Source organism: Chrysemys picta, chromosome 10, assembly GCF_011386835.1.
Source record: "Chrysemys picta bellii isolate R12L10 chromosome 10, ASM1138683v2, whole genome shotgun sequence".
In the NCBI taxonomy this organism is placed as follows: domain Eukaryota; kingdom Metazoa; phylum Chordata; order Testudines; family Emydidae; genus Chrysemys; species Chrysemys picta.
This window is the reverse complement of record NC_088800.1, coordinates 20,005,343-20,019,630: the sequence shown is the minus strand read 5'-3', so window position 1 is coordinate 20,019,630 and position 14,288 is coordinate 20,005,343. Positions and strand designations below refer to the sequence as shown.

The 14,288-nt window shown below is 41.9% G+C and overlaps 1 protein-coding gene across 2 annotated transcripts in view; it reads right to left on the bottom strand.

The window, feature by feature from the left end:
* The window catches only part of FAM227B (family with sequence similarity 227 member B), a 178,442-nt gene that overhangs the window by 23,846 nt on the left and 140,308 nt on the right, over positions 1 to 14,288 (bottom strand). For both annotated transcript variants that reach the window (XM_065558151.1, XM_065558152.1), the window contains exon 12: positions 3,908 to 4,047. In XM_065558151.1, coding sequence (XP_065414223.1) covers positions 3,908 to 4,047 — 140 coding nt within the window. The remainder of the gene's footprint in view (positions 1 to 3,907; positions 4,048 to 14,288) is intronic.

The following is a 14,288-nucleotide window of genomic DNA, read 5'->3' as shown; positions in this document are numbered from 1 at the left end:
CACAGCTTGGAGAATGAAGCTAATTTTGCTTTTGTTTATAATCACTTTCACTTTTAGGTTCTCAGCACTGCAATGTAATGGTTTCAGACACTGCAGAGATGTCTATTTCTTTTAAAACATCTGTTTTCGCTGGGATATTTTTTAATTGTGAGAAATTTATTTAATTTTGTGCCAAATGTAAGTTGAAAGTGTCCCTTTGATTTTGTAGGCCAAATATAAAGCTATGCAAAAAAATTACAAATCTGGCATAATATTGAGTAGGAAAATACAGTAGTTATTTTCCAAGACATGACAGGACTGAAATATTACTTGTTACAATTGTAATATGTTCATGTTTTTCCTTTCCCTCCATTCTTCCACTGAAATTCTGTGTCAATAGCAACATTATTTTTCAGGTTTCAATTTTTAAATCATGTGTTTTTTTTTAAATGTAGCTGTATATAGGAAAATTAATTTAAGAGATTACACTGGTGAAAAGTCAAGGTTTTTTATTTTTTTAATTAAAAATGTGTGTCTGAATCCAGAGAAAATACATTAATTTTTGCTATGATCTAGACTCATTGCTGGAAAGAGCTGATGTGCATCAGCAGTGCAGTGCAGGTATGTTCTTGCTTCATTAAAGGATTTGGCCACTACAGAGGCTGGAAAAGTGCCACTTCTATACTGCTTCCCAGGGTGACAGGAAGATACAGAGCTGCAAGAGCCAGTCAGATAGACAAATTATTTTCAGGAATATTGAGAGTTGATGAGCATATGGAAATAAAACTGAAATCAAGATTAAGAGACTGACATTCAGAGTGTAAAATCACTATTTTTAGGATTAAATGTGTTCTCATGCATCAACTATACCCTTCATAGGTGTCCTTTTCTGGATGGTAAGTAACTTCTGTTGTTTTATTTACTGCTTTTCTTGAAGTTGTCTTGTGACAGAGAGTGAACATATTAGTTCCCTAGACAAAAGGTTGGTTATATATTGACGACTCTCAGAACCATATTTTATGTAAGTGATTTGACTGGAGTGTAAGGGCCAGATTCTGATCTGTTTTGCCAACACAAATCTAGCACATTTCTATTTCACTGAAGTTGTTCTAGATTTAACCAGTTTAATCTGGTTCTAGGTCTATGTTTATGCACTGTGTATATTTATGAAACAATATGCAAGGAGATGTTTCATAGGTAAACTGATTTTTCACAAGCATCTTTTTCCTGCAGAGGAGTAGTAAGAAGTGCCCCCGCCCCATCCACGCAGAACTACATCAGAGCGTGACAGTCTCTACTTTTTTGGTAATTTCAATTGTATCATCTGCGCTTGATAGCATTTTGAGGTCCCCCCACAGTATTTGGTCCATGCTGCCAGTATTTCACCCAATAAAATCTAAGCTTAAGTTTAAAAGTTTCTACTTTAGGTATAAATAGCAAAAAAGGATTTATTTATTTTTTTGGTCTCATGAAAAAGGAGATTGAATTTATTATGATTTTCATCATTACGATATTAATTAAAATGTTCTGAGATTAAACTGAAAACTTAAAAAACAAAAGTAACTTGCTCCAGACTGGTCGTGCTAGGAGTTACAGCATTTTGTTTACCAGAGACAGAAATTCAGGCCAACAAGCTCCTTTGTGGCAAGGAGGAGGGAGGTGGCTTCTGGCAAAGCAGTGTTGCATGAAAAATGTAGGGTTACCCACAACCTCTTAGACTTGTCTGTCATGTCCAGCTCATGTTGCTTGATGCTTCAAATGGCTACAACAAGTGTGGCTGTTGATAGTGATCTCTAGCAGTTCAGTCTGGTCTGGTCCTACTCTAAAGCAGACAGTTAGAGTTGATAATGGAATGGTAGCTGGCTGCTTGAATGCCACCTCGGAAGAGGTTAGGTGTTTCTCTGAAATATCTTGCAACTGGGATAGGATAAGAATGTGCAGCTTAGACACAGTGAGCAAATGGGAAAAGTGATTTTCTCTCACATATTTTGGGATTTGGACCAGTAAAATTGAGTTTAAATAATACCGTATGATATATTCAGTGGCTATTGATATTTCATATTTTGACCACCTGTTAAATAGACTGTTATTGGTTTAATATTTTTAAAAACATTGTTTTAGTCTATAACTGCCTCTGGTTTTTAAATAAGCATCTCCTTGGGTTATTCTTATTTTCCATGTATATCACAGGAAAATATGACATTCTGATTCAGATGTTGCTTACACTAGTTTTAAACTGGTATAAATCCATTTACATGAATGGAATTACTCCTAATTTACAGTAGTACTCCTGGTAGCTCTATTTATTTATTCAATTCCTTACCCATCTAACAGAGGACAAATTGAATAGAGTATTTTCAGTATTTGGCTGGCCAGGAAATGATGCCTGTACTTCTTAGATTCTGACATTGCCTTGGTTATCCATGCATTTGTCGTCTCCAGCTATGGACTATTACAATGCACTCTACTTTGGTACGCCCTCCAAGTCTTCCCAGAAACTATGGTTCACTTAAAAATAGTGTTTCTCTTCCTTACAGTGCTGAATTAATTAAAGCCTGATTATCTGAAAAAACACTCATTACTCCATTCCCCATTGCAACAGCTGCAACTGACAGGGATATTACAGCTGAGGCAATCAAGGTTCAAACCTGCATAGTCTGTAGGTAGGATGTTTTCAATGGGAGGCACCCAGTTGTGGAATTCACTACCCTCCCCAAAGATCAGGTTGAATCTGAATTACCATACTTTCAGGGTATGATGCAGGACTCGTCTTTCTGCAGGCAGTGTTCTAATAACAGAGTTTGGAATGACCTTGGCTGAATACTCAGGACCAACCCCCCCACAGGTCTTCTTCATCTACCCAACTTTATTAGTGAGAGGGAGAAGTCAAGAACTGCTTTCTCATTGGTACCTACTATTAAATGCCTGTATTGCAAATTCCTAGATGCTATGCTGATTGAGGCCTTAGAAATGTGTATTACAATAATAAAAACAATAACAGCCAACATATTAAACTTAGGCACCTAAAGTTAGGCATCTAAAGGGACTCGTGGGCATCTGATCAAATGGACTGCAGTTCAGAATTGTTGCTCTTCCACTGACTTCAGTTGGGATTGTGGATACTCAGCACTCCTGAAAATCAGCCCATTCATTTAGGTTTCTAAATATGGGGTTAGGTGTTTGATGTAAAAAATTTTGACTAGAGGCATTTTATACACCTTTATTTTGATCACTTATGAAACATCTCCCTACAGTTCTGATATCCCAATCGCTCTTTATTTGTGTATTTGCAATGACATAATTGATTCAGGCAAATGTCTTCTCTAACTAAACTATGACTTTATTCCCCAGTGTCAGGACCCTAAAGTTACATAAGCCACAGGGGTAAATATAATACCATTACATTAAGTTCGTAGGGGCAAATCCTGACCTCAATCTCTTCATTTGGGTGAAAGGCCCCAGAAAGTAGAAGCAGTGGGGTTGTGCAGTGTACAAGATGGAGCAAAGTTCATTAGAATTATATATACTGCACTGGGAGGTGAGAGAGGGCATCCTCTGAGGGAGTATGTTGGAGGGTTTTGGTGGATATTGTAGTGGATCCACAAAATAGACCAAGTGGAAAATCCCCCCACTTAATGTGAGTGGTGTGATGCAGTAGCAGCAGCAGCCTGGGGAGGATTCTGTTCCCCAACTCTGACCACTGCAAAAATCTCATGCATCAAGCCTGTTTACTTAGTTTTGGCACAGGGAGGTGGACTTGGCTACAGGAACTGATTCCAAAAGGAAAGAGGGTAGATCATCATGACCTAAATCCTCTGCGAGAGAAAGCAGAAGGAAGAGTAAAAAGGAAAAATGTTTTTCAGAAAAGCAATGAATGGAAATACAAACTACATATTGTGTATAACTTTATAATTAGTATAAAGCAAACCTCTTTTATGGTTTTGGACTCTTTTGGCATATCCATTTTACGTTTACCGTCTTCCTTCATTTCTTCAGCTGATGAAATATACATATTTTTTGTATCTTCAGTTAGATCTTCGAAATCAAGGTCAACTTGAAATCTCACTGCTAACATACAAATACAAATCACGCTTTTTAATACTTTTTTATATTTGCTTTTTACTAAGAAGCAACAACTTTAAACTATGCCACCTTCTTTCTTGAAAAAACTTTGTGTCACCATCTCCAATATATAGTCTGTTGGGTCCATGGCCTCTTGACCTGTTGTTATAGACTTTTTATTGAATACAGAGATAGTGTTGTGAGATATCACATCTGTGTCATAGGTTTTGTGGACTATGTTTAATTCCAGTAGGATACACATCAGACCCTGGATTTAAGTTTCCCATGTCAAAATCCCATTTAAACTACTCTGGGATATACATTCCAGACAAAATGTTCTTTACAAAATGTGGTGCAAAGAAATTTCACCGCAGATGAAATATCACTTGGTGAAAGGTTGTATGTTTACAACAACCAGGGCCGGCTCCAGGCACCAGCTTCTCAAGCAGGTGCTTGGGGCGGCCGCTCCGGAGAGGGGCGGCACGTCCAAGTATTCGGCGGCAATTTGGCGGACGGTCCCTCACTCCGCCTGGGAGTGAAGGACCTCCCGCCGACTTGCCGCCGCAGATCGCGATCGCGGCTTTTTTTTTGTTTTTGTTTGTTTGTTTGTTTTGGCTGCTTGGGGCGGCCAAAACCCTGGAGCTGGCCCTGACAACAACCAAGGATATTTAATCTATTTTCTGTATCTTGAGATATTAATCTATATTTTGTGAATATACAATAGGTACCCTGGCAAATTAGACCATATTTATTAAAAGCACTAACACTACTGCCGTTATTGGAACACGGATCCTTAGCTCTACCTATTTCACAGACTTTTTTTATGTGCTGCAGCAACTAAATCTGTAACTTAGCCTTCCAACTGTTCAGACTCCTTAGAGATTTTTCACATAGGGGATGATTATGGCCCATAGAAAAATAAACAGGAGCATGACTACTGGTCCTAGCATTCCATGGGTTGGAACGCTAGATAGTAAATATCCCAAGTCTTTGAGACACCATCTTCTGCCTTCTCTACACCTCTGCCAGCCCAAAGAATTAGCTGAAGAAGAAAAACATGGAGCAGCAGAGTTTTGGTAGAAATTTATTCAGAGTGAGCAGATGGACTTTTATGTAGGCACTGACGATGTGCATGTGCACCAGGGCCGCTGCAAGGATGTTTCACGTCCTAGGCGAAACTTCCACCTTGCGCCCCCCCCTGCCCTGAGGTGCGCCCCCCCACGGCAGCTCCCCACCCCCATCCGCCCTGAGGCACCCCTCCCCCGCAGCAGCTCCCCACCCCCCCTCCGCCCTGAGGCGCCTCCCCCCAGCTGGAGCCGTGCGGCAGCTCCCCACCCTAGCTCACCTCTGCTCCGCCCCCTCCCCGAGCACACTGTCGCTGCTCCACTTCTCCCGCCTCCCAGGCTTGCGATGCTAATCAGCTGTTTGGCGCCGCAAGCCTGGGAGGGAGAGAAGCAGAGCGGGGTGGCATGCTCAGGGGAGGAGGCAGAGCAGAGGTGAGCTGGGGCGGAGAGTTCCCCTGCGTGCCACCCCCCCCCCTTTACTTGCTGCAGGCGGCCCTCCCCGCACCCCCGTTCCCTCCGCCTAAATGACGACGACGACTGGGGCGGCCGAAGATCCGGCTGCCGCGGTTGCCGCCAAAGAAAATGCCGCCCCCCAAATGCTAGCGCCCTAGGCGACCACCTAATAGGTTGCACCGGCCCTGATGTGCACAAACATATTGTGTGTGTAAGCCTCACACTTCATAAGGCTATTTTTGTCAGCTGAAGTAATTTCTTTGTTGCAGTAAACATGAAGAGCATCTGAAAATAGAGGACTAAATAGAATTGTCAGAATGATTCACTGAAGTTTTTGATCAGTCTTAAATAACCTGATAGATTTGAACTACAGTATAATCAAGGTTGCTCTAGAAGAAAAAATATATTAATGCATTGTGACCTTGTGATCCTGAATATGATGGTAAAACCAAATTAAGTTATAGAATAGTAGATTAGTTTTCGTCAGGCATCCACTGAGAATCAGCTTCATCTCAGCTGGGTAAGTATATTTTATGACCTGTGGTGAAGGCAAACACAGATGCACACAGGCAAGGAAAACAAAAGTCTTGGACCAAGGGTGAAGAAAACTTTACATTTGTGCATGACAGGAAATCCACGGAAGAAAACAAATTACAACTAACCACTAGAATGCCTCACTTGCCTTAAAGAAATACAAAACAGTCTGCAATGAGAGAAAATGTCCTCAATTAGAACAACCGCAATATGAAGAATTATATTTGGGAAAAAGTCTCTCTGAACTTGACAGCAACCCAGTTCACAAAACAGATGATGGACTGCAGAAAGTCAACATGAGATAACCTCTTCAAGATTAAATGCTTGAAGACAAAAGCCTCTGAACAAAAAGCTATGCCTGAAAAGACAGCTATTCCATGGCTTTTACAACATGCACTCCTGAAAACAGATCTACCATTTTCTAAATCAACTTGAAAGAGTATTTGCTGTTGCACATTTATGTTTCTGCTGAAATACTAATGTCCCGCAATTACGCTGATCATAAAAGATTGGACCAGCTGTAATGATGTGCATATTTGTTTAAGTTTCGTATCTTAATTTTTTGTTATTTTGACTAATTATGATAACTGGTGCCTCTTTTTAAAATGAAAAATAATTACATTAGTTTAGGAAGGATACATATGTATATATGCCCAGTTACATAAGTCCCAAATATCTAGACAGCATTTTGTTTAATGGATGATAGGATTTTCATCTGTTCAGCACTTCTCAGGATACTGCCCTTATTGAACCTTATAATTATTGAACAAAGACGTAAATTCAAAGCTTACATCATTTCAACATTTATGGATTCAAAATCCTTTAACATTCATCCAAAATCCATTGGAGGTTCTTGGATTTTAGCAGGCTACATTAGACTGTTTACATTAGCAAATATGGGCTAATGCAATGAAGGTAGGAAGAAATAAAAAAGGAAAAAGCAGCCAGATGTTTGAGAAAGGATAAAGTTGTATTAAAGGAAGTGGTGGAAGAAAGCGGAGGACAAATGGAGAAAAAGGCAAAAACAGCAAGCACACTCAAGAAGAAGAGGAGAAAATGGAGAGAAAGGAAATAAAACAGATTAAAAAGACAGATTTACTAAAGAGAAGGGAGAAGAAAACAGTACAGTAACTCCTCGCTTAATGTTGTAGTTATGTTCCTGAAAAATGCGACTTTAAGCGAAACGATGTTAAGCGAATCCAGTTTCTCCATAAGAATTAATGTAAATAGGGGAGGTTAGGTTCCAGGGAAATTTTTTTCACTGGACAAAAAACTATCTATATCTATCTATCTATCTATCTACACACACACACACACAAACACACACAGTATAAGTTTTAAACAATTTAATACTGTACACAGCAATGATGATTGTGAAGCTTGGTTGAGGTGGTGAAGTTAGAGGGTCGGATATTTCCCAGGGAATGCCTTACTACTAAATGATGAACTAGCATTCGGCTGAGCCCTCAAGGGTTAACACATTGTTGTTAATGTAGCCTCACACTCTACAAGGCAGCACGAATGGAGGGAGGGGAGACAGCATGGCAGACAGAGACAGACACACGCTGTGTGTGGGAGAGAGAGAGATGCGCATTGCCCCTTTAAGTACACTGACCCCACTCTAAGTACATTGCCTTTTAAAGTATATCAGTAAGTTGAGACAGCAGCTGCGGCCAGCAAGCTCTCTCCATCTTGGGCCCTGTTGTGTCCCCACCCTGCTCTATATGGAGAAGGGATAAGTGGGGTGCAGGAGCAGGGGGAAAGGGACACCCTGACATAAGCCCCTCTCTTCCTCCCTCTCCCCCTTCCCCCCGGCAAGCAGGAGGCTCCCAGGAGCAGCTCCAAGGCAGAGGGCAGGAGCAGCAAATGGCAGTGGGGGGAGGGACAGCTGAACTGCCGGCAATTGATAGCCTGCTGGGCAGTTGCTTCACAGGGAACTTAGGGGAGCTGGGCACTGATGAGAGGCTGCTGGTCTACCCTGGTTCCAAGCCCCCACCAGCTAGCTCCCACAGGCTGCTCTTTCTGCAAGCAGTGGACAAAGCAGGCGGCTGCCAAACAACGTTATAAGTGAGCATTGCACAACCTTAAAGCATGTTTCCTAATTGATCAGCAATGTAACAATGAAACAACGTTAACAGGGACGATTTAAGTGAGGAGTTACTGTATAGGGAAAGTATACAGCAGAAGAGAGATAGACACTAAAACTGAGGAACAAACAGATACTTAAGTATGAGGAAATTAATTCAAGATAAGAAACAACAGACATGAGGAGGGCAATTAGTTTTACTTTTACTGAAATACTGTACAGTAATAAAAAAAAGACAAAAACACCTTTGACTCCCTCCTCAACCCCTCCCCTTCCCCATGTCTCTCTCCACAGAGAATCCTGCCAATTTCTTCCAAGAGACTTAACAAAATACATCATGACATCTCCCCTCCTTCTCCCTCCATGTCATAGATATAGATGTTTCTTGTCTGCTCTTCTCCTCCACTTGTCCCATCCCATTTACTGATCTTTCTCATACTCAGTCTCAGCCCCTCCCTTGTCCTTAACCTCTGACTTGCCTCTGATTCTTTCCCCTCACAATATAAACATGTTTCAGTCACTCCCATTATAACGGCTATACCCCTCTCACCTTTAAACTCACTGAACATGCATGTCAAGTATCAGAGGGTAGCCGTGTTAGTCTGGATCTGTAAAAGCAGCAAAGAGTCCTGTGGCACCTTATAGACGAACAGACGTATTGCAGCATGAGCTTTCGTGGGTGAATACATCTGACGAAGTGGGTATTCACCCACGAAAGCTCATGCTCCAATATGTCTATTAGTCTATAAGGTGCCACAGGACTCTCTGCTGCTTTTATTGAACATGCAGTTACAATTGCTGGCTGGAGTTCCTCGCCTCCATTTCATCTTAGACCCTCTCCAATTCGGCTTCCACACCTTGCACTCCACTGAAACTGTTATTGCTAAAATCTCTAATGACCTCTTCCTAACCAAAGCTTAGAACCAGTAATCCATTCTCATTCAACTTGATGTGTCCTCTCCTGGTTTCTCTTCCTACCTTTCTAATTGTTCCTTCAGATCATCCTCCTCATCCCTCTCCAGCTTTCTGTGGAGCTCAGTTCTTGGTCCACTTCTATTTTCCCTCTACTACTTATCACTGAGCAATCTCATCCGTAAACTCAAATTCAACTATGTCTATGCTAACAACTCACAGATCTCCCTCTCTCCTCCAGACCTGTCCCCTTCTTTCCAAACTAAAAACGTGGCCTGTCTCTCTGACATCCCCTCATGAATGTCTAGTCATCATTTCAAGCTTGCCATGACTAAAACATAGCTCTTACATCCCCTCCCTCAACCTTCCCCCGTACCTCCTTTCTTGATCACTGTGGACAATCTCATCATTCTGCCTAGGGCTGGTGCAACCTATTAGGCAACTTAGGTTGCCTAAGGTGCTAGCATTTGGGGGGGCGGCATTTTCTTCGGCAGTGACCGCGGCGGCCGGATCTTCGGCCACCCTGGTTGTCATCAGCATTTAGGCGGAGGGTGCTGGGGCGGGGGGCGCGGGGAGGGCCGCCTGCAGCAAGTGAGGGGGGGGCAGCATGCAGGGGAACTCCCCGCCCCAGCTCACCTCTGCTCCGCCTCCTCCCCTGAGCACGCCGCCCCGCTCTGCTTCTCTCCCTCCCAGGCTTGCGGCGCCAAACAGCTGATTAGCACCGCAAGCCTGGGAGGTGGGAGAAGTGGTGCAGCGACGACGTGCTCGGGGAGAAGGTGGAGCAGAGGTGAGCTGGGGTGGGGAGCTGCCGCACGGTTCCCAGGGGGGTGGGGCGAGCTGCCACAGGGGAAGCGCCTCAGGACGGAGTGGGGGGTGGGGAGCTGCTGCAGGGCTTGGGGAGGGGGTGGAGCAGAGGTGAGCTAGGGTGGGGAGCTGCCGCATGGCTCCTTGGGCTGGGGGGGGGGCTGTTGCGGGGTGGGGGGGGCACCTCAGGGCAAGGGTGGGAGTGGGGAGCTGCCGCAGGGCTTGGAGACGGGGGAGGGCGCAAGGTGGAAGTTTCGCCTAGGGCGCAAAACATACTTGCACCGGCCCTGATGCTGCCTAACACTCAGGTCTGTAACCTGAGTGTCATCTTTGATTCAGACCTCTCTCTAGGTCCTCACATCCAGGCTATGTTTAAAATCTACAGTGTCTGTAAGATATGCCCTTTCCTATTCATCCACATAGCTAAAAAACTCTCATCCAGGCTATAAGATGTCATGTCTTGCCTCTGATTGTCCCATGATGCCAGCTTCCATCAACCAATTGTTAAAATTTCAAAAGGACCTTCGTGCTTTTCCCCATGCTGTCCCTTATGCTTGGGAGGAGCTCCTCCATGAACATTTGCAAAACTGATGCATTATCCCCCTTCAAAATTATATTCAAAACTCTCATTTTCCATGATACATAGGAAAATCTTGATAATTGTTAGGCCACTGGAGTTTTGAGATCACAGCCTATCACGCTGATTAATATTGCCTTGTTGTTTCCTTGTACTCTGCCATCTGTCTGTATCCATCTGTTGTCTCTTGTCTTATACTTAGCTTGTAAGCTCTTTGAGGCAGAGACTATTTTTTTGTTCTGTCCTTGTATAGTGCCTAGCTGTCCTGGTCCATGACTAGGGTTCTTAGGCACTACCATAATACAAATAATAAATAATAATCAGCTATACAAAATTAAACTAATATAAAAAGAGTTTTAAATCTAGACCCTCTAACCCCTTAGCTGTCTTGTCACTCTTTTCTCTATATTAGGAATCAGATATATTAGGAATGTTGACAGTCGCAGCCAAAAATCAAACACAGGTTACAGCTCACTACTTTCGTGTAGAAGCCCATCGTACTTCTTCCTGGCCCATTAACTTCCAGAGCTACAGCTCTATAGCAACCATTTAAAAAATAGTCCAGACACGGCTGTATGACCTAACTACTATTCCTCTCTAAAAAATGGCTGTTGGGCTCTTCTCCCCTTTTTTGTCTTTTCCAGACGCCATGTGTGCAAAAGACATGGAAGATGCCTGTGTTATTTTATGAATATTACACGTACGAATATTAGTTTGATTGTTACTCTGCTGGCTGCTATATGGTGACGAAGGATGAATTCAGCCACGAGATGAGCAGTAGAGCGGCGTCAGAAATTTTCTGAAGAAGCAGATTCTTTGAAAGCAAAATTTTTTTTTAAAGAAACTTGCCAATTTGGACTAATCTTCCAAAGGAACCTATCAGGCAGGTTTCAAAATTTACCCATCAGGCACACAGTGGAAACCTGCCTGCCCAGCTCCTTAGCAGCCTGCCTGTAGGACTGCCTAGGAATTGAGACCCCAGGGTTCCTAGGCACTGTGGCTCTGGGGTCTGCCCAATGGCCAGGATCCCCAAGGCTTACAGACTACCAGGCCAGCTGATTCCCAGGACTGCCCAACTCTTAAGCTGGGGACCTACTTGCCAGGCAGTGCTGGAAGCCCTGTCTCTAGATGGGGCTCTCAAGGTTTAGACTCCTGGCTCTGTGGCAGGGAGCCTGGAAGCCCTGAGAGCTCACTTGAGCCAGGATTTTCAGGGTATCCAGACTCCTGGCTCTGGAAGTCCTGGCACAGGTTTCCAGGGTCCACAGCTCACAGTCAGTCCTGCCATATGGACTGACCCAGGACCAGAGACCCCAGGGCTTCCAGATTTCTGGGCCAGCTGGCTCAGCTGCCCGACTCCCACAGCGTTTGGAGCCAGCTGCCCCAGTAGTCAGGGAGCCCTGTTAAACAGGAACAAGGCACTCTTATTCCAGAATAGAAAAAATGTCTACACATGGCGTTAATCAGGAATAATCAGGAATCATTCCATGTGTAGACAAAGACTAATTCTGATATATTTATCAGCAGAATTGTTAATTACATTCTTATTGCAGACCATTTGATGACAAAGGGGTTGACAGATGCAATTGAGGACAGAATTTAGCCCACAGAACCTTTTATTACTGGCTCCTGAAGCAGCAGTAGCATTAGCACAGCTTGATTTTTAGATCAAGTTGAGTTTGCAGAGGAAACAGTTAGAAAAAGTTTACTTGCAAACTGAGCAAAGTTGATCTGGAAGTCATTAAGAGATAATAATTATAGGCACCCCCCACGATGCTATATTTACAGTCACTTTTCAGAGTAGAGCTGTAGTTTTACAACAAGTCGTTCTGTAAAGAAGGGTCTTGCAGGCTCTCTCTTATTTGATTACCCATTTATTCCTGAGGACTTAGCACTTTCTCTTCAACAGGACTCATTTCCTAACAAGGATGACAGAAGTGGAGTGAAGTGGAAAAACGAAGAAGAAGAAAAGCAATAGAAACATACAGCAGTAAGTATCAACTTTTCAAATATATTATATGAATTCTTTGATGCAAAATTTGTTATGATAAAACAAAGACATAAACCACTATAAACATTTGCTGCATTTAATGCAGATAATGTGTAGAGATTATCACAGTAACTATTTGATTTTGTTGCATTATCCCACATTTTGAATTTATAGCATCACAGGTTGGGGGGAGAAAGGGAGGAAGCAGATGTGTCAAAATATACAAAGTAATTATCCTTAAATCAAACTCTAATAATTTCTCAAGAAGCATTTTCTTACTTCGCCTATCTGTAAATGTAGACTATTATCAATGCAAAGTATTTTTCATCAGTTTGTGCATTTATGGTGAAATTGACATGTAGTGACATGTACAGATACAAATCTAATTCCTCCAAGCCTATTTATCAGATAAGAGTTTTTGGTCTGCCATGTAATTACATTTACTGATACAATGTTATATGTACTTAACATTCTTAACAAAATAGTGAAGAGTACAGTATCTATTATCTGGTTTTAAAGAAATTCTGAATCTTTCCATGTTAATTTTGAATTACCTGAAATGTATTAAGGCTTAATGCTGCCATTAACAGTCTTATAGGTTTATTACAATTATTTCAAACTTTTTCCACCTCTGTTGTTTGTCTTCCTCCTAGGTCTGGGTAATAAAAACCTTACACAAGCAAAATTCCTACTGAAGTCAACTAGTGCTTTGCTTGGATAAGGACCCTTAAAACACCTTAAGCATAATAGATGAAATCCTAGCCCTACTGAAGTCAGTGGGAGTTTTGCCATTGACTTTAATGAAGCCAGAATTTCACCCCTAAGTCATCTGGACCTGCTCTGTGAAGAGTTTATGACATGCAGTGTTGAACTGGCATGTGTAAATGGTGATAAGACTAAGATGTTTTTGCAAGAGTTTGTGTGTCTTTTGGGAATCTAGGTGTTAAGTTTACATACATAAGTTTACTGCATGTAAACCATTTTGGTCCAGACATCAACACACAAGTACAATTTTATTTCAAAGTTACAACTTGGTTTAGTTTAATTAGTTTAATTACTGTTAATTCTTTTCTGCAGATATACAATCTTTAACTTCTTCCTGCTTGATTGCATGTCTGTTACTTCCAATCATTTTTAAAAGAAAGAAAACCCTTTGAACTTAAGAGGCAAGTCCATTAAATTGGATACACAAAGTTTTCACATAAAAGCTAATTAGAAACCACACCAGAAGGTTTTCTTTAACATTTTGACGCCTTTCAACGAGTCCCTACCCTCACCCCCCATTGTGAATCTAACCAAACATCCCTTCTGGAGGAGTTTCTTTTTGCATATTAACGAATACTTCACCCTAGGTGTTCCTTGTGTGTCCTGGCTAAATACAGATTTGAAAATTAAAGTTAATACAAGGTACATATGTATTGACCAGACCACTGTAGCAGATACAATTCATATTGTACAGCCAGATGCCAAGTGTCATAACGACCATTAAAGCATATATTTAATGAAGTTAAAATAATCATAGTGCTCTTGCAGGAAGTTTGTTCCATCACAAGAAAGCAATAGACTATATGGTTAAATGGTGGAGAGGAGAATTGTGAACAACTGAGTGATATAAGAGAAGTCAAAATGTGGCATTTTACTAGAGAGTTAAAATGGAATGTTGACAATTCATCGAGGTATAATATCCTAAAACTGTTTAGACTGGCAAAAGCCCCTTACATCATTTAAAAGAAAAATACTGTACAACTTTATAATTGTACAGCTTCATTGTGTCAACTGCACAATGTGGTAAAATAATCAACCGCAAAGGGCATAGCTAGGCACAATGAC